This window comes from Rhincodon typus, chromosome 9 (genome assembly GCF_021869965.1).
Source record: "Rhincodon typus isolate 14 chromosome 9, sRhiTyp1.1, whole genome shotgun sequence".
Lineage (NCBI taxonomy): Eukaryota > Metazoa > Chordata > Chondrichthyes > Orectolobiformes > Rhincodontidae > Rhincodon > Rhincodon typus.
The window spans coordinates 24696209-24717989 of record NC_063340.1 but is presented as its reverse complement, the minus strand read 5'-3'; the positions used below and the strand labels follow the sequence as shown (position 1 = coordinate 24717989).

The 21781-nt window shown below is 39.5% G+C and overlaps 1 protein-coding gene across 9 annotated transcripts in view; it reads left to right on the top strand.

Moving 5' to 3' along the window:
• afdna (afadin, adherens junction formation factor a) overlaps positions 1-21781 on the top strand; it is a 209719-nt gene that overhangs the window by 57931 nt on the left and 130007 nt on the right. For all 9 annotated transcript variants that reach the window (XM_048600620.1, XM_048600619.1, XM_048600612.1 and 6 more), the window contains exons 2-5: positions 8626-8821; positions 10188-10303; positions 18619-18776; positions 21227-21393. In XM_048600620.1, coding sequence (XP_048456577.1) covers positions 8626-8821; positions 10188-10303; positions 18619-18776; positions 21227-21393 — 637 coding nt within the window. The remainder of the gene's footprint in view (positions 1-8625; positions 8822-10187; positions 10304-18618; positions 18777-21226; positions 21394-21781) is intronic.

Here is a 21781-nt window from a genome sequence, read left to right as displayed (position 1 = left end):
GTTAAATAGAAATATCAATGAGTAGAGCAAAACTGCACTGAGCATGAGTCAAAATTCATCTTGCATGCAGTTTTCAACAACACTGAATCTTAGTAATGGCTGTGTCTTTAAACAAGTGTGTAGAAATGGTGATTAAGTATAGTGTATGATGATCTGAGCGCCCCTAGCCTTTGCAGAATGAGGATTCCGTGTAGCATAAGCATTCAGTCTGTCTGTCATCTGTGTAATTCTTGTCTTGTTAAATTACTGAGAGGTCAGGGGTATATTTCTACCTGGTAAATGACAAAACAAACAACTTGAGTTACAATATTTTTGTACCACATCCACAATTGTCATGAAGTTGCATTATCACAGGTTGCGATTGTAATGAGTTTTGATTCTTTTGAACCAAACTAAATGTGTCTGGCATTAATACAAGGTTTCTTTTGTGCACAACAGCTGTTTCCATTTAAATTTTAGGAGTTCAAGACAGCTTAGTTGCTAAATTAGGCTTCCTAACCTGATAGCAACAATAGCTCTGTGGTGAACCTTTAACGTTGGAGAGCAAGTAAAACTGCCTGGTTACCTTTGTAACTGGAGGGGATTTTAAAAAAAAGTCCTTAATGGTCTTCAAATTTGGTAGCTTTGTACCAGTTATAACTTGTAATAGATGTGAAAGTTGTTGGAATGTAGCCCATCACACGTTCCAGGTTATGATGTAAAAAATATCAGTATCACTGAATTATCAACTTAATTATTGTACCTTAATATTGAAGTTGGCAGCATGCTTGCACCCGTAGTTATAGATTTGCACAGACAAAATTCCATCCATGTATTTAACAAGCATTGCAATTCTTGCATGTAATGCATGTTTGGTGAGTATCACACTAGCTTTCTGTAATAATTTTACTACCACACTGGCTCAAAGCAAAAGTGTCAAATTAATACTCAAGTATTAATACACGGGGCAAGTAAAGTTGAATGTGAGATGGAAGTTGCACAGTTGTTAATGAGAATCTACTAAGGTTTTAAAGCAGCAAAGCCTAAAGGGAAGATAGAATGCATGAGACAAGAGCAAGAATTACTCATTCGGTTTACTGCCTGCTCTGCTATTTGGCAAGATCATGATTGATCTGATTGTGACCTTGACTCTACTTTTCTTCCTATACCTCCCATAACCCTTCACTCCATTGTATAGCAAAAATCCGTCAACCCAACCTTTAAATATATTTATTGACCCAAACTACTTTGCACTCTGGGGTGGGGAATTCCAAAGATCAGTGACTGTTTAAGGGAAGAAATTCTACTCCTTTTTTAAAAATTATTTTTGTTTTTTTTTGTTAGCATAAAGTTTTCACTTTAAACCATTAAGTCCCTTCCAAATTGTTGGATCTTGGGTTTGATGTTTTTTGCTCACAGGTTTGGATAACATTGTGTAATTTATCAATTCAGTCAGACTCATTTCTAGGCAGTTTATCATCTTGCAGCATCATGCTGCCTAAAATTGTTTGGAGAAAATTTTAAAGATATGTAAACATTTTGAGTTCCTAATATACAGGAAGTGTGAAGGCAAGAAGAATGTATTTTGAATCCAATAGGATGCATTGATGCACATCTGTTACAGATTTTATGTTGAAATGCTTTAAATGCAGGAACTGGACACAAACACAGTAAATTGATATCCATTAGTCTTCCAATATTGGGAAATAATTGAATAGAAGCTGGAAAATAAATTTCAATAGTTTTTAATTAAACCTTTCATTGAAAGCTTTGGTTCTTTTTTCTCATCTTATGAAATGTTTTGAAATGGAAGGATGGTACACTTACTTATCTGTCAAAATACAAGTTCTTTATGAAAAAATAATAACCTGGTTGCTATCTTTGTCATTATCAGAATGCTTACATTTTTGGTGTGAATTGGTGTAAAGGCCTGCTGGTGGAGGCAGGGCCCAAGAGAGGATGTAGAAGGTGCAAAATGCTGTACATTACTCAACCAATGAGCTGGGTTAAGCAGTTAGTTAGGATGATTCATGTACCAGATTGGCTATTTTGCCAACTTCCAGAAAAGGGTGACCATCCTGATTCATAGTCGGTCATTGACCAGGGAGTGCCAGATTCCCCAGTCCCTTCTTTCTACCTCCTAGATTGTTATGTTTCTTGGTATTGTGGATGTGTGTGCTTTCTTCAGACCTAGCTGGAACGTAAATTGTCTTGTGCCCCTTCCTTAATTTTATCCCCACAAGGCCCTTCTTGATGTCGTGCCTTTGTTTCACTTTGAAAGGCATTAGTTTGGCAGGCACAGTTGGAGTGCAAGGTAAGGTGAAGTACTTAGTGTCTCCACATGATGTTTTTTTTCCCCCCCGACAAGGCCCTTCCCAACCTCTTCCCTCAAAAGTATAACCATTCCTGATCACTTCCTTCAGTAATGTGGTTCTGGTTCCACTCTGCCTGCTATTTGATACAACCCCTTTCACAACCTCAAAAGAACTTCTCTTGGCTACAGCGGATTTAAGTTCTTGTAGTCGTCATTGTTACATAAGGAATTCTAATGTCCAGTTTGCATTTTGCAAATAGAAATAACAATAGCTGGCAGCAAGATTGGACTTTTTGGTGCTGTCGGGCCCCATAAAGTTCTGAAATGAAAGTTGCTGCACATACAACATGAGCATAGGTACAGGTGTCACATTTAAGGATTTTAATGCAGTGGTCTTTTTGCTTGCTTTAGCAAGTCATAAAAGCATTGATTATAGAAAGATATTTGACACAGAGGAGAAGATAATTTGGTTACCCTCCCTGCCAAAAATGAGTTATCCAGGGTTATACCTTTCTTGGTTTGTAGTCCTCTGGGTTATGGCACCTCAATTAGACAAGTTGTTTTAAAAAGCAGTTTTGTCTTTACCACCCTCTCTTTAGGTAGAGAACTTGAGACTTTGTCTGTACCTGGTCAAAAATTGTTACCTCAACTCCTCTTTTAATCCTTTCACAGTGTACTTTTAAAGCTCTCATTATTGACCTCTCTCTGCTAACAAAAATACATTCTTCTCCACTCATGTCTAGGCCTCACATAATTTTATAGACTCAAATTCATCCCACCCCTTCATGAAAACAAACCCAAAGCCAGCCATTTTTATACAGCTCTGGTCAACATTCTTGATGTATGCTATGCCTCATCTAATTAAGGAAAAAATCCAGTATTCCACCTTGTCTACTTTTCCAGCATGTCCTGCCAAATTTGAGTTCTGTGGACATTAAATTCAATGATTCCTCTATTTATCTGGACTTTTTAGCATCTTGTTGTATATTTTCCCCTCTATATTCATTCAAAATGGATTACTCCATACTTTTGGCTTAATCTATACCCACTTTTCTGCCACAAGACCAATCTATTGATACCATTTCCCCCTACATTTAACATTTAAGCCTATATATTCCATGCACTTTCTATACTCTTCTAGGTCTTCCAAATTAACGAGAAACTTATCTGACAAAGCTTTTCTTTTGCCTTCTGTTCCTTATGCTCTTTGACATCCGGGAAAAGGGTCTAGATTTCTTTTGGGGAACGTTTTTTTTCCCTGTACCCTATTAATTTCCTCCTCAAACTCCTGCACTCTTGACATTTATTTACATTTGTTTCCGATCCACCTTTGCCAAAATGCACCTCAGTAACAGCATTCTGAAATGGAGAAGGGGAGACAATATTATTTCTTCCAATCTCTGGCTTCTGCCTGAGACTTGTTAGTTTTCTATTTGTCACTTATCTGCCATTGCTTTAAGTCTGTCATGAATGAATAAAACAGCTACTTTTCTTAATGGAAACCAGATTAGTTTTTAATCACTCTTCATAGCTTAAAGCTCTAATTTTTCTGAATTATTGTTCACAAAAGCATTTACAATGTTCATCATAATTGCTTTTATGGTGTGAATTGCAGTTATTTGAAAACTGCATTGTTTTTATTTCATCTTTAGTTTCGTTCACATGTTCTCATCTAGTACTTCCTTGATACTTAAGGTATCAAGGGATATGGGGAACGTGCAGAATAAATGGCACTGAGGTAGAACATCAGCCGTGATCTGGTGAAATCAGCAGGCTTAATGGGCTGAATTGCTTACTCAGCTCAGATTTCCTTTGTTCCTGTTGTTCTTGAAGTGTGCCGAATGCCATGTTAATGAGGGGTTAGTGAAAAACTCCTATGTTTCATGGACATATGCAGAGTAGATTTTTTTGAAATACACTGAAGTTATAATTGAGAAAATTTTTAAAAAATGGAGTGAATCCTGAAAGGAGGAAAAACTAACATGCCTGATTGATAGACAGTTAGCTGAAGTGATGGGGAGAGGCCTGAAAACATGAGGATTATCAGGGCCCATAATTTCTGTAACTGGTCCTGGATGAAGGCTGTAGAGCAAAAGTTTTTTTTTAATAAAAAAGTCTCCCACAGTATGTGAGTGTCCATTCGTGTCCAAACATGTTGTGCATTCTTCATTGCCCTTTAAGTTGCTGGAGAACTACCTTAGACCAAAAGATATTGGAGCAGAAATAGGCCATTTGGGCCTTCGAGTCTGCTCTGCTGTTCAAGGAGATCATGGCTGATCTGATGAATCCCAGTGCCACTTCTCTGACTTTTATCCCCATAATCCTTGATTTCCTTATTGATTACAAATCTGTCCGTCTCAGCCGTGTATATATTTAATGATCCTGCCTCAGTAGCCTTCTGTGGTAAAGAATTCCATGGATTGACTACCCTCGGAAGAAACTCATTATCTCTGTCCTAAATGAATGACCCATTGCTCTGAGATTGTCCTCTGGTCATAGGCCATCCCACAAGCGGAAACAAACTCTCTGCATCCGTCCTGTCAAACTCCCTAAGAATCTTCTGTTTCGTTAAGATCTCCTTTCAAAACTCTAATGAGTACAAGCCCATCTGATGTAACCTCTCCTCCGAAAATCAACCAAGTGAATGTTCTCTGGACTGTCTCCAATGCTAGAATATTTCTTCTTGGGTAATGGGACCAAAATTGTTCACAGTATCCTGTTCACAGACTGCTGAGGGGGTGGTCTGACCAATTCCTTTGTATAGTTTTAGCAAGCGCTCCCTATTTTTAAAATTTCATTCCTTTCAAACAAAGGTCAGCAATCTGTTTGCCTTCCATAATACCTGCTGAATTTGTATGTTGGACTCTTCTGATTTGAGGACCCCCAAATCCATCTATGCTGCAGTCTTTTTGCTGTTATTTTCCATTTAATTAGTTCCTCTATTATTCTTTCCAAAGTGCATAATCTTATATTTGCTAGCATTATATTCCATCTACCAAGTTTTTGTCCACTGCCTGATTCTGTGTCTGTCTCTAGACTGTCATCTCTGCTACTAATCTTGCAACCTATTTTTATGTCATCCATAAGCTTGAGGATCGTATACACACTTTGAAGTCATTAATAAATATTGTAGATAATTGTGGCCCCAGCACTGATTTCTGTGGCATGCTGCTAGTTACGTTGCCATCCTAAAAATGCTGCTTTTATTTCAACCCTGTCTTTTATTAGTTATCCAGTCCTCTACCAATGCAATTATATTACCCCCAACACCAGGGGCTTTATCTTACTAAGTGGTCTTCTGTGCAGTACCTTATTGAACATCTTTTGAAAATCCAAATGTATTATATCTGCTGGTTCCCTTTGATCTGTCCTCCTTGTTATCTCTTTAACAAACTAAGAAGTTTCTTTGGCATGATTTATCTTTCATGAAGCTTTGCTGACTCTACTTGATTTTATGATGTATTTGTAAATGCTGTATTAATACATCCTTTTTAGCAGACTCTAATTTTCCCAATGAAAGGTGTTTAACTATCTGGCCTATAGTTACCTGTTTTTTGTCTCCCTTTTTGAATAAGAAAGTTACTTTGGCAGTTTGCAAACCCCTGAAACCTGTCCCTTATCTGAGAATTCTTGAGAGATCTGCCAGTGTATCCACCACCTCCATAGCTACTTGCTTTACAATCTTAGGATGCAACCCATATCCAGGGACTTTCTGGACTTTAGCCCTTTAGTTTTCCTAATTTTTTTTTAAGTGATAATCTGTGTTTATTCCCTCCCACCCTTTGGCCCTTTGATTATTTCATATTTTTGGAATGTGATTCATTTGTCTCTACGATGAAGATTGATACAAAGTATTAATCAACTCCTCTACTGTTTCTTGATTCCCATTATTATTTCCTCAGCCTCACTGAGGGGTTTATGCTCACCTTTGGCCTGTCTTCCCTTTTTATATATTTAAAGAAGCTCTGGCTGTCCATTTTTGTCATGCTTTCAGATCCAACACTGACTTAGTAATCAAGCCTGCTGAAAAGGACATTGCTGTTGTTGTCTGGCACACTGACCTCTACATTGCGGAGGCTGAGCACCAGCTTTCAAGTACCTCCTCCTATCTCCACCAGACCATGACTCCACCATGGAACAACTGGCTACTGTGTCCACAATGGTCACTAATCTCATTTGATCTGGTGATCTCCCCACCCCTGCCTCCAAGCTATAGTCCCCCAGTCGTACACCACACGCTTTTACTTCCTTCCTAAGATCCACAACCAAGACCACAGGGGCAGCCCCGTTGTTTCTGCCTGCTCTTGCCCCACACAACTCATCTCTTCCTACCTCTACTTGATACTTTTTTCCTCTCCTGCTGTCGAGTCTCATCCTGCTTTCGTCCATGGTTCTTCTGATGCGTTAGGTTTCAGAATTTCCAGTTTGCGGGCTCCGATTGCTGCCTCTTTACTATGGGTGCGCAGTGTCTTTAAACAACCGCCACCTTACCCCCCCCCCCCCCCCAAGAAAAACCACCACCACCAATAAGGATGGTCTTGGGGTCTCTGCTACTTCCTGGAAAAAAGGTCTAAACTGCCCCCACCCTCCCTCACCTGGCCAAGTTCAGCCTCACTTCGAACAACTTCTCCTTTAACTCCTCTTTCTTCATGCAAAAGGGGTGGTGATGGATGCCTGATTGGGCTCCAGTTGTACCCCACAGAGACAGGTATGTGGAACATTTCTTATTGCAGTCCTCCTGTGGCCCCCACCCGCAACTCTTTCTCCAGTACGTCAATGACGTATCAGTGCTTTTTTTTTGTTTGCTGCTTCCCTGTATTGTCCAGAATTGGAAACTATTATCTATTTTGCTTTCAATTTCTGCCTCACACTCAACTTCATCTGGTCCATGTCTGACTCCTCCCTTCCCTTTCTCAACATCTCTGCCATTTCTGGGGGTAGGCTGGCCACTGATATCCACTACAAACCTACTGAATCATACAGTTACCTTGACTTTACATTCTCACACCTTCCTTCTTGTAAAGACTCTATTTGATTCTCCCATTTCCTCCATCTCTGCATCTGTTCTGATGATGCCAACTTCAACAAGGAGACCTCCAAAATGTCCATCATGATCAAATGAGGATTCTCCACCATCATGGTTGACAGGACCCTCAAGTCATGTCCCGCACTGAAGTCTTCACCCCCTCTCTTCCCTTAGAGCAATAGGGTCCCCCTCGTCCTCCCCTACCATGTCACCACTGGACACATTCCCCTCCCTTCCTCTGTCAGCCTTCTACAGGGTCTGTTTGCTCTGGCACACCTTGGTCCGTGCCAACATCTCACCACACCTCCATTGCACCTTCCCATGCAGCTGCCGAAGATGTGACATCTGCCTGTTTACTTCTCCCCTCCTCATTATCCAACACCGCAGACATTCCTTTCAAGAGAAGCCACAATTTACCTGCGCTTCACTCAATCCTGTATTCGCTGCTTGCAATGTGGTTTCCTGTACATTGGGGAAACGAAGCGCACACAGGGCGACCACTTTGCAAAACACCCATGTTCTGTCTGCAGAAGTGAGCTTCTGGTTGCCTGCCATTTCAGCACGCCATGATCTCAACTCGGCGTTTCTGTCTTGGGCTTGTTCGACCACGCCAGTGAAGCTCGATGCAAGCAGTAAGAACAACACCCCATCCACTGCTTGGGACCCTTCAGCCTCATGAACACAGTATCGGGTTTGACAATTTTAAACTTTTGAGCACCACCTTCCACGTCCACACCCCAACCCCCAGACACCCGGCCTTGTCCTCACATGAGCTGCCACCATTTACAACCCATTGTCAGCCACTAATGGTGCCCATTAGCAACTGTTCATTCTCGCAGGCTGACCTTTTCCCATTCCTTTGTCCAACTGTTGTTCATTCCCCTCTGTCACCCTCCCTCTCCCCACCCCTTCTTTAGCATGTGTACCAACCTTTTCCCAGCTACAGTTCTTTCTGAAGAAAGGTCACTGGACACAAACCGTTGTTCTGTTTTCTCTCCACAGATGCTGTCAGACCTGCTGAGTTAATCCAGCAATTTCAGTTCTTGTTTCCGATTTCCAGCATCCACAATTTTTTGTTTCTTTGTTAAATCTAAAACCCCAGTCCATTGGATAAGAATGCCATTAGCTGACACTTCTGAAAATGTAATAATATTCTAGCTTAGCCTGAAGGTTGGGATCAAAATAACCAATGTTTCCTTCCTTCTCAAATTGCGTATTCCTTCACTGGAAAGAACCTGAGTTTGTGTACAAGTTAATTGCTGGCTCTGGATTAACTATTTTTATGACTTTTTTTATACTTTCCTAGGATCTGGAATTCCATGGTGTGATGAGATTTTATTTTCAAGACAAAGTAGCAGGGAACTTTGCAACAAAATGCATCAGAGTGTCCAGCACTGCTACAACACAAGATGTGATAGAGACTCTTGCAGAGAAGTTCCGGCCAGATATGCGTATGCTGTCATCACCTAGATACTCACTTTATGAAGTGCATGTTAGTGGTGGTGAGTTTTGATTCAGGAATTTATTTTTTGATTGTTCCTAAGGTGGCCAGAACCCTCTAGTATTAATACTCGTGTTTGGAGCTTCAAATATGTACAGTAGATACCGGTGATGCTTTTAGTTCTGTTCTAGTTCTTGTAAGGTTCATTAATAGCATTGACTGAACTGGTGTAGTGTGCTTTGCTTCATTAATAGAGGCATAGAGTACAAGAGTAAGGAGGTGATGTTGAACTTATATAAGCCACTTGTTAGACCTCAGCTGAAGTAATTTGCACAGTTGTGGATGCCACTTGTAAAAGAAGTGAATGCTTTGGAGAGAGTGCGAAAGTAATTTACAAGAATAGCTGAAGGTATGAGAAATTTTGGTTATAAGTATAGATTGAAGATGTTGGGACTGTTCACCTTGGAGTGAAGAAGGCTAAAGAGATTTGATTTAAGTTTTCAAAATCCTAAGCAGGCAGGATAGATTAGATAGGGAGAAACTATTTCTGCTTAATAAAGGGACAAGAATGACAGGGCATTGATTCACAGTTATGTGCAAAGAAAACAAATGCATTGAATAGTGGAAGTTTTTATGGAGGCAGATTCACTTGGATTCAAAAGAGCATTGGACGATCATTCAGATAGAAATAGTGTACAAGAATATGGGAGAAAACCAGATTGGCACAAAGTAATGATGCTTGTTTGAAAAGCCAATGTGCAAATGATTGATCACTACTTGCAACTTAACAATTCTATGATTCTTCACTGCTGATTTGGATTCACAATTCCAGTTTGCACTTACGGACATTCTTGCCCAATGCACGTGCCACTTTTTTTATCAAGTATCATGTATTATAAAGTATAGCCCAAGTCTTGAAATGCTGCAGCAAAAGTAAAGGGGAAATTCAGATTGTGGATGGACATAAAGGAAGAAGGATGTGTGAGGTTCTCAACTGGATCTTGACTTCTGAAATAAAGGTCAGAAATGTTTTAAGCAGACCTTTCATTGTTATTACCTGTCTCTAATGTTTTTGTTGATAGTTTAGTTGACCACAATTGATTTTAAAACTATTGAGGCTTAGAGATTGGTGAGTTGAAACAAAATTAATATCCACAGATCCAGTGAAAGTGTAGTAATTTGGCTATGCATTGGGATTCTTCCCACAACCTTTCCATGGTTTCAAGTTATCAGCGTTGAAAGTCACTGTTTTCCTATCTTGTCTTTTTTGATATTTTTAATCTGCTAACATTTTATGAATGTATAAGTTTTTAACTATTTAAGTTATGAATACTTGTACGTTTAATAATTTAGCAGGGAAATAAAATATTGACAGGCATGTTTAATTTATCTTCTGTTTCTTAAAATAAGTGAATTTCATTTTATAGAGGAACGTAGGCTTGACCAGGATGAAAAGCCTTTGGTTGTACAGCTAAACTGGAACAAGGATGACAGGGAGGGAAGATTTGTTTTGAAAAATGAAAATGCATTCCTTCCACCAAAGGTAAGATGATGGATGAGTTTGTTTTGGCTGTACACTGTTTAATAAATCTGCACAATTTGTAACATGGTCTCAATCGACCAATGCATTATACATTGAAATGAGTAATAGGTGTGAAGAGTTACAGATTCAACATGTCAGGACAATAAGGAATAGTAGTAGCATTAAGACTAACTGAGGTTTGATAGTCTTTGCCCATTAGTATCCTGTAATACTACAAATACATTCCTAAAATCCATGAATTGTTTATTTAAGGTATGAAAATGCAGCTATCCTTGTGCAGCTGTATTGTAGCACATGCTACTACATTCCATCTGTCAAAACCCTGATCTTTAGGAATGGGCAACATTTCAGTTTCTCCAAGATGAGTCTGGATTGTGGAATTATCCAGCTAATGAGGATTAGATTAGTGGGAGAAAATGTGTCCTCTTTATTTTTAACTAAAAACCATCTATTTTGAGAAATGTGCACCTTCTGGAAAGGTTAGTGTTTGAAGTTGATAATTTTAGATTAACTTGTACATTCAATTTTTTTCTTTTTTGGATCCAAAAATAGATGCCATATTGATGATTGATTGCCATAATTTTGTCACTCCCATAATATATTGTTTCTCTGCCGCATTCTTCCTTTATCTCTCTCTTTAGATTTTCCTCCTTCATATATGACTAGTAGGTCATCTGTAGAGTTCCTTGAGTTCTGTATCTTTCAGGTACATGCAATTATTTAAGTTTTGCTAACATAAGGCTGAAGCATTCACAACAATCGTCAGCCAGAGGTGCCAAGTAGAAAATCCATCTCGGCTTCTTCTGGAACTACATGCATCACAGATGCCAGTCTTAAGCCAATTTGATTCACTCTGTTTGCTATCCCCCAAAGATTGGAGGCGTTAGATACAGCAAAGGCCATAGGCCCTGACAACTGAAGACTTGTGCCCCAAAACAGATAGCTAGTTACCACCCCGTCAGTCTACTCTTGATCATCAGTAAAACAGTGGAAGGTGTCATCAACAGAGCTATCAAGCAACACTATCTGAGCAATAACTTGGTAACTGACATTCTGTTTGGAAATTGCTAGACCCACTCGACAAAAGGCCTGAATTCCAGAAGTGAGAGTGACAGCTCTTGACGTCAAGGCTTGTTTTGACTGAATGGGACATTATAGAGCCCTTGCAAAACTGGAGTCAGTGGGAATTAAGGAAAAACTCTGCACAGTTTGAGTCCTATCTGACACAAAGCGAGATGTTTGTGGCCGTTGGAGGTAAGTCATCTCAGCGACAGGATATTTCTGCAAGAGTTCCTCAAGTGAGTGTGCTAGGCCCAACCATTTTCAGCTGCTTCATAATGACCTTCCCCCGCCCCCGCCCCTCAAAGTTAGATGTGCAAATGTTTGCACATGATTGCACAATGTTCAGCACCATTGAAGACTTTAGATACTGAAGCAGTCCAAATGCAGCAAGACCTAGACATATCCAGGCTTGGTATGAGAAGTGGCAAGTAACATATGTGCCACATAAGTGCCAAGCAATAACCGTCTTCAATAAGAGACGATCTAACCACTGCCCCTTGACATTCAATGGTGTTACCATCACTGAATCCTCCATTGTCAACATTCTGGGGTTTAGCATTGACCAGAAAGGCAACTGTGCTAGCCATATAAAGACAAGGGCTACAAGAGTTGGTCAGAGGCTAGGAATACTGTAGTGGATAACTCACCACCTGACTCTCCAAAGCCTGTCCATGATCTAAATGCACAAGTCAGGAATGTCATGGAGTACTCCCCACTTGCGTGGATGAGTGCTGGTGCAACAGCGCTCTGGAAGCTTAACGCCGCTACACGCTTGCTTGGCAACATGTCCACATGCATTCACTCCCTTCACCACTGACTCAGTAGTAGCGGTGTGTTCCATCTATTGATACACTACAGAAATTCACCAAGGCTCCTTAGACAGCACTTCGCAAATCCCCGACCACAACCATCTAGGAGGACAAGGGCAACAGATTTATGAAGATGCTGTCACCTTCAAGTTCCACTGCGAATTCACCATCCTGACTTGGAAATATATCACCATTCCTTCAAATTCACTTGGTCAAAATCCTGGAAGCTCCTCCCAAACAGCACTGAAGGTGCATGTCACAGGATCAGAATTATGATGGCGCAGAAAAAGGTAATTCAACCTGTCATGCCTGCACCAGCTATATTATCTAATGCCATTCTCTTGTCTTATTTCCATATCCCTGCACCCCATTAACATCCAAAAAAAACATCCAGTACCCCTTCGAATGTCTCAATTGAACCTGCCTCCACCATATTTCCAGACAGTGCCTCCATACCCTAACAACTCTGAAGAAAATTTCTTTTTCTCACATTAGCCTTGCTTTGTTTGCAATCACTTCAAGTCTATGCTGTCTTGTTGTTTGTTTTACAAGTGGTAACCACTTCACCCTATTTATTCTCTCCAGGCCACTAATAGTTTTGATAACCGCAACCAGATCTCCTCTCAGCCACCTTCTCTCAGGAGAACAGTTCCAACTTCTTCAGTCTATCCTCATAGCGAAAGTTTCCATGCCTGCAACCAGTCTAATACATCACTTCTGCACTTCCTTCAGTGCATTTGCATCTGGACTATAATGTGGTGCCCATAGTGCTCCAGCCAAGGTTTAACAAATGTCTTCTACATGTTCAACATCCCCCTCCTTGCTCTTGTACTCTGCCTCTGTTAATAAAGCTGAGAACACTTCTATTTACTGCTCTTTCTACCTGTCCTGCCACTTTCAATGATCTGTACACATGTACCCGGCCACAGCCACTGCCCCTGCACCATTTTTTAGAATTGAACCCCCCTATTCTATATTTTCTTTCAACAAATACAAAATCTCACCCTTCTCTGCATTCCACCTCATCTGCTCAACTTGTCAATATCCTTTTGGAGTTCCACGCTGCCCTTTTTAGTTTATAATTCTTCCAACGTTCATGTCACCTACAACTTTGAAATTGTCCCCTGCACACTGAGATCTATGTAATTATTGCATATCAGGCAAAGCAAAGATTCCAGTGCTTAACCCCTGGGGAACTCCACTGCAGTGTTTCTTACAGTCCAAAAAAAAGGTTCATTCACTATTACTCTCTCTTCTATCACTAAGCCAATTTTGCGTCATGTTGCCACTGTCCCTTTTTATATTGTAGTCTTGCATCTTTACTGAAGTCTGTGTAAAGCATTACATCAAACAACGTCTGGAAATTCATGTGTATGATGTCCTAATAAACCTGCTTTTTTCCAAGTGACCAAAAGAACTGCAGAGGCTGTAAATCGGGAACAAAAACAGAAATTGCTGGAATCCTAGCAGGTCTGGCAGCATCAGTAAAGGAAAAATCAGAGTTAACGTTTTGGTCCGGTGTCTCCTCTTCACAGATGCTGCCAGACCTGCTGAGCTCCCAGCAACTTCTGTTTTTTCCCATGTGACTACTGATTCTATCCCGAGTAATTATTTCCAAAGGTTTCTCCATTAACAAAGTTAAACTAACTGGCTTTAATCGCCAGAATTAGTCTTGCAACCATTTTCGAACAAGGACATAATGTTGGCAATTCTCTCATCTTCTGACACCTCCTCAGAGTCCAAGTAAGATTGAAATATTGTGGCCAGTGTCTCTTCAATTCCTGCTCTTGCTTCCTTCAAAATGTTTGAATGTCTCTCATCCGGTCCAAGCGCCTTGTTGTCTTTTAAAGTGTCGGCAATCTATCCAAGACTACTACCTTATTTATTTTGATTTTTTTTTGTGCCAGAGTTTATTTTTCTGTCACTGTGGCCTGGGCAGCAGCATTCTCTTATGAAGACAGATGCAAAGTATTCATTTAATTCCTTAGCCATGTGCTTTGTCAACATATGTAAATTGCCTTTTTGGTCTCTGGTCATCCCTACTCCCCTTTCACCACTGCTTATATGCCTATAGAAACTCAGGGTTTCCCCTTGTTAGCTGCTTGTCTTTTCTCATAATTCATCTTTGCCTTTCCTGTTTGCTTTTTCACCTTCCACTTAAACCTTTGGTATTCCTGTTAATCTCAATTGTATTTTCTGATTAATATCTGTCATAAGTACACCTTTTCTTTCTAATTTTAATTTCTACCACTTTGGTCATCTAGGGAACATTGGGTTTGTCCTATCTTTTCTATTCAAGTGAATATATCTCAACTATGGACAAACCATCCATTCCTTGAACTGTTCAAACACTGATCTTCCTGCCAAGGTTTCATTCTAATTGATTCAGCTCAGCTCTATTCTAGCCTCACTGCAGCAGTTCAAGAATACAGCTCACCACCACCTTCTCAATGGCATCTAGCAATAGGCAATAAATACTGATCCACTTGGTGACACCCATATTCCATGAGAGGTTTTTTTTAAAATTCAATCAGGAGACACAATCTTGCTTTTTTCCCCCATTGAGGGTTGTTCTTGAAATTTTGCCATGTGCTGTGTTTTGATTTTTGGGGCTTTTTTTTTCGTTTTAGGGGCTACTTTTTCTTTCTCATTAATTTATTTGTTAGGTAATGTAGTTACAGTAGAAATCAATTCTTTACTTATGTTGACATACAGGATATATGGACTCTCCGAAAGAGAATTGTAAGAATTCACGTGTATCCTTAATTATCAATCTTCCATTATAGTTAAAGCTGCAATGCACAAGGAATGCATTAATTTCTTAGACACAGTATGTAAATTGATTTAAAAAGAACAGGCATAAATTAACAACTTTGTAAAAGCTACGGGACATATACTTCTGTACACAAACTAATCAACCTGAACACATCTGCAGACTGGTGAGCAACAGTTAATGTACGAAGATTGCAGATTTTAACCACACAGTTTCTAAACTCTTTACCGTATCTGAGTTAAGAATCTGATTTAAATTATCATCTGTGATTTCAGATTTTCCTCGCTCCTAGTTATTCTTTGACAGTTGTTTTCCTTAGTTTACAAATTTCCTGTCATCCTTCCACATCTCCTCTTGCATCTTGCGTCTTTCTCCCCTCCCTTGCAGTCTCCATCTACTTCCAGGATGGACAAGCACCCCTCGATCCACCAGATGGATTTCCCAGTAGCTGGCAGTCCCCTGGTCCCAGCAAAGGTTTGCTTCTGGCCTGGCTCCATTTCCCTGACAATGGGGCTTCCCTAGTATCTTGCTGGCTCACTTACTTACCTGACTCACTGCTCCTCCAATTACAGGGTGTTCTTGTCCTGCATTTGCTGCTCCCATGTGCCTTCATAGTTTCTCTCTTATTCACCTATTCTGTCTTTTGCTAATGATCTGCTTTACACCCAGGTTACTTTTATTTGCAGTCACTACAGCTTTATTTTCAACAGGTATTTTATAACTTCCTGTAACCTTTTGTCTTCCTTGAATGTTCATTATTGTTGAGTAATCTGATACTTGCTCTGTTCTGTTCTTGGTCTTATCTTTATGATTTCATTTTTGAAACCTCTCCCTCTATTTTATTGGTTTCAAGTCTATTCCACAGTTCTGCTTACCTTTTTTTTCTCAGAGCATTGCACCCAGTCTCGTTCAAGTGCTGTCTGATTCAGCAGTATAACTTCTTTCTCCACACTGGTGCCAGTGCACTATGAATTGGGAACACCACCTTTCCATATTATGTTTTCAGCCATGCATTCACTTTGTTAATTTGATTATCTCTATTCTGGATTAGTATGTAGCTGAGATAATAATCAGGTTATTGTGACCTTTTGAGGTCACATTTTTTCACTTGTACCTTAGGTTACAACGTTCTCTTGCTGCCCTTGTTCCTTGTGGGTAGAGTGATGTCTTGCTCTCCTGGGCCCTTTTCCATTCACTTTGATTTATCTTCTGCCACCAGAAGCATTGAAGTCCATGTAGTGCTGCTGCTAGTCTGGCTGAGATTAATATCAAAATAAAGCATTATTTCACCTGGACAATCTTAATTTATTGGGACCACGTATCCTGAAAAATTACTCAAAGTTAAATGTTTGTTGATTTTGGTGCTCTATTTCACCACAGATGACAGATTGTGGATGTTTTGTGGAGTATGTTTACAGAGCTTACTGACATTTCTTTCCTCCATTGTTTGATTCCGAGGTACCTTCATGTCATATGCCATTAAAAGGTTATTGCACAAAGTAGGAGGTCATGGTGCAGGGGTAAGACATGGACAGAAGATTGGCTGGCTGAAAATAGTATGCATAAATAGATCTATCTCTGATTGGAAGGATGTGACAAGTTGGGGTCCTGCTGGATCCTTTACTTTTTACAGTTTGACAATGATAAGATGAGAGCAAAATCATGTTAGTTAAATTTCCAAATGACAGAGTTCAGAAAATCAGTTTCAAAGAGCATATGAGATTGCAGCCTGATTTAGAGAATGTTTGAGTTAATGGACAGAAGTTTGGCAGATGAAGTATAATGTGGGAAAATGTGAAGATTTGTTCACTTTCACAAGAATAAAGAGGCAGAGATGAGATGCAGCAGGAACTAGATGTTTTCGAGTGCATGAGTCACAATGTTAGTATACAGGTACAACTAATAACTAAGAAGGCTTATAGAATGTTATCCTTTATTATGAGATGACTGGAACATAACAGCAAGGATGTACTACTGAGGCTTTATAAGGCGCTGGTCAGGCCACATTTGGAGTATTGTGTGCAATTTTGGGCCCCATGTCTAAGGAAGGATGTACTGGCCCTGAAGCAGATTCAGAGGAGGTTCACGAGAATGGTCCCAGGAATAGAAAGCTTAACATAGGAGGAACGTTTGAGGACTCTGGGACTATACTCATTGGAGTTTAGAAGGATGAAGGGGGATCTAATTGACACTTTTAGAATATTGAATGGCCTGGACAGAGGAGATGTTGGGAAAATATTTCCATTAGTAGGAAAGACTAGGGTCCGAGGGCACAGCCTTAGAGTAGAGGGAAGACCTTTTTAGAACGGAGATAAGGCGAAACTTCTTCAGCCAGAGAGTGGTGAATCTATGGAATTCACTGCCACAGAAGGCTGTGGAGGCCAGGTCATTGAGTACATTTAAGACTGAGATAGGTTCTTGATTATCAAGGGTTACGGGGAGAAAGTAGGAGAATGGGGTTGAGGAACTTATCAGCCATGGTTGAATGGTGGAGCAGACTCGATGGGCCAAATGGCCTAATTTATGCTCCTATGTCTTATGGTCTTATCTTCTGTATCAGATATACAGGCGTTGGTGAGACCATATCTCAAATAGTGCACAGCTTTTGGCTCCTTATTTAAGGAAGAACGTAAATGCATTGGAAACAGTTCAGAGGATGTTTATCAGATTGACAGTTGGAATGAGCAGGTTGCCTTAAGGAAAGGTTGGACAGAGTTGGCTTGTTTTTGCTGGAGTTTAGAAAGTTGAGGGGTGATTTGCTTGAAGTGTACAAGATCCTGAATGATGTTGATAGAGTTGATAGAGTGCACATGGTAATGACGTTTCTTGTAATGTATGAGTGTGGAAGAGTAGGTACTGTTTTGAAATTAGGAGATGCCCTCCTAGGACATAGGTGGAAAAAATGTTTTTGGAGCTCTTTGCGTCCGAAGGTGGTAGAGTTAGGTCATTGAACATATTGAAGGTGGAGGTCGTGTTAGGCAAGGGAATTCACTTTTAGTGATGGAAATGCTGTGACAATGGCACCTTGTTTTGGTCCTCACATTGTTCGGAAAGTTCATTGTTATCTTGATCTAGATATCTTGGAATGGATACGTGCTCCATTACAAAGTGCCAACATACCATAGTAACAAGAGGCAATGTTCTTGATGTATAGGCTATACCACTTAAATGTTAGTGGAACTCAACTGGAAATTCGATAACTATAGGTATTATTTTCATGATAAAAGGTTCTTTAAACTAAATACAAAATCATTATCTGTTACTATTATTTACCTCTTGTATTAACATTTGACATGACTCATTTTCTTCGGCTTCGATGCAGGAGAAAGACATTGTAACAGATATTGGAGATGACCGAAAACTATGCAAATCAGTTTTTGGCTACTTTAACAGGTGAATCCAATCACACAAAGTTGGAATTCTCAAAGTAGAAGCTGTGTGCGTTGCACCTGCGTAGAAATGAGAGCTTATGATAAAATAAGCTTTTTTCAAAATAGGAGCCAAAGTTTGGGGTGGGAGATGAAGGTGATTTGACTATAATAATGCACTAATACAGGGATTGTGCTTAAGTGCATTTCAAACTAATTGATTTGCGTATCTTCATTATTATGCTTAATTTGCAAAGTGGGTTGAAAACTCTGCAATTACCTGAATGCTCATTTGGTTGACAGAAGTCTCAAAGCAATGGTCCAGAAAAGGAGAAAGAGGGTGTGATCCAGAACTTTAAACGGACACTGTCAAAGAAGGAAAAGAAAGAGAAAAAGAGACGGGAAAAGGAAGCGTTAATGCAAACTGTAGATGATGATAGGCCTATTTCCAGTGGTGATGGGTAAGCTATTCCTCTAACTACTTTCCTGTACCCACAATTCTTCAAATTACAGCTGTTCATAGTTCGTTGAATAATACCACGATGTACACTTGGCTTTGCTGTATGATGACAGATTAACATTTTGGGATAGTCAGTGTCTTCAGATGCTTAATTCTTTATATGGAGAGCAATATTTGTATGCGAGCTAAAATTAAATGTTGAAATAGGTTTGCAATACAAATAAAAAGATTGGAAATGGAAGTAACACTTCGACCATGAGGTAAGGTAGTTCTTGTCTTCCTGCATTTGTATGCTAAGTCTTATGATGTAGGAATAATTGATATTTTAAACTATACTCTTACTATCACAGTTAATTCTTGCTAACCTTGCCACCTGATCCTTTTTGGTGACCAAAATTTCCTTCTCTTCTAACAGTGCAAGTTGTCCACAATGTAGTTAATACAGAAAAATCCTTTAATTAGTCTTTATTCTTTCATGGGCTGTTGACATTCCTGGAAAGGCCAGCATTTCTTGCCTATCCTAATTGCCCTCTAAATTGATTGGCATGCTAGGCCATTTCACAGGCAGTTAAGAGTCAACAACGTTGTAGTGAATTTGGAGTTGTGTAGGCCAGACTGGATTAGTGTAAATATCCTACCCTACAGGGATTAAGCAAATTAGATAGTGTTTTTTAACAATAGTTAATGATGGTTATCATTATCGAGACTGGCTTTTAACCCAGATTTATTTAAGTTTAAACTCCATTGCTGGTAGCTATGGTAAGATTTGAACACAACCCAGATTATTTGCCTGACCTTCTGGCTTACTAGACCATTTACATTGCCTCTAAACAGGTCTCTTCTGCATCACTGCTACCTTCTGTGGGATATCAAATTAGAAAGTCTGGAAAAGGAAATAAAATTTATCTACCCAAAATGAGACTTGAAAGAATAATGCAAAAAGGATCCTAATGCAGGCCAGAGGGAACTTGGGTTTTTCTTATCTTTTTAAGAAAGAAACTCTTCCATTATGGCACAGAGCTAAACTTTTGCAAACAACCGAGAACCTGATAGTTCCTGGTATATACTTGTAATGCTAACAGTTATATTAAATATTGCTTTAGGAATGAAAATATACTCACCTGCTTCTCACCCTGTTAAGATCAGAGTGGTTGCTGATGAGCTTCTAAAACAGACAACAATAATCTAAACCATCTATTTAATCTCCCCCAATTATTTTAGGAAAGCACCTACGAGAACTGAATTAGGAGCATCGAGTCCCATTAACGTTCTTATTGCTGCTTTCTGTTCTTGTTCTTTTATTCTATAATCAACCCATGAGATTAATCTGATAAATCCAAACCAAATTTTGATCGCTCCAGTAACTTAATTTCCCTCTGAATGGGAATTGCAGAAAAACATTATAGGGGGGAAATCTTTCTGCAGTCATGATTTTATGTTTCCATAAAATAATGTTCTGTACTTTTTTCTGACTACTTTTCTAACTGGTTTATTTCCATGCAAGTCATGAGATAATTATAGGCAGGAAAGTCCATCAGTTTAAAAAATCCCTGTTACTGCATCTAATTGCTTCAAATAATTGTAACATTTTTGCTGCAACTATTTTATCACAAAACTCATACCACGCATTTATCACTGTTCTCTGAAGAATTTCTTAATGGTCAGGCTTAAGTTTAAATTGTCCTAAACTCTGTTTAGTTATGTAATCTACAAAATTTGTTTTTCCTATTTCCTTAATTATGTTAAATGTTGTTAAGTCTGTAGGTTGAAAAGCTGCAAGCCTTCTTCAGCCTTTCCTTTTAAAACAGATCACTGCCACTTGAGATTGGCCATGTGCTTCTTTGTGCTGTTCGCAGAGCTTGAATGTATCTCTTGTATGTTGGTAACCAGAACTAACTAAAGCACTCAAGGTGTAGAGAGATCAGGGATTTTAAGTGTTGATCGTGACTTGTAAGTTCAGTTTATAATTTTGCAGTTTTTTTTTGTTCTGAATCCTTCAAGTTAAGCATAGCTTTTAGTTCTGTAGTAACATTTGTTTCGAACTTGGCCATCCGGCCTCTAGAAATCTGGGCAAATGGCATCATCAAGCAGTCCAATCTGCTGATGTGTTATGTTCCCTCATCCATAATGCTGGTCCTACTGCACTTGAACCCCAGAATCTAAGACCAGTGTTCAGTCTTTAAATCCGTAACATTGCCATTGTATCTGTACTTTGCTGACAGACCCTAATATGTCAATTTACTCATTCCTGAATGAAATATTCAGAAGCCACCAAAACCCATGAAACTAACAGTTGTCAGATAAACTTCTGATTGTCTCCAAGGTAATGCACTTAAATTACATTTACTCAAGCTTTCCATCTGACTTGAAATTAATCAATCATCTTGTCATCTGCACTATTGCACATGTTTGATGCAAGTTTTTAATGGTAAATTTTTTTCCTACCAAAAGTGAGAACTCAAGTTCACATCTTGCAGCGGAGGTGTACAAAGACATGCCAGAGACTAGCTTCACCCGTACAATATCTAACCCTGAAGTAGTTATGAAACGCAGACGACAACAAAAGTTAGAACAAAGAATGCAAGAATTTCGTAGTGGTGATGGACGGCCTGATTCAGGTATTGTTTGCATAGCTTCCTTAATGCAAAACAGCATCCCATACCTTTTCAGGGGAGTTAAAAAGAAAAATTAGTAAGTTGTTCTACTCCGCTTGGTATTTATATGATCCAGTCTGTTAAATTGGGTTGTGTCATTTCCAGTTCTGTTCTGCATGGGTTTGTGTATGGGGTCTCATTCCACGTGTTTGTTGATTGTATTATGGGTTGAAAACTAGGCCTCTAGGAATTCCTATGTATGTACGTGCTTAGCTTGATCTAGGATGGTCACGTTGTCCCAGTTAAATTGAAGACCTTCATTGTCTGGGTGCACAGAGAAGAGGGAAAGTTCGTGTTGCTGGTGTTCGTGTGTCCTGATGGCTAGTTTTCGTCTGGTCTGACTGATATAATA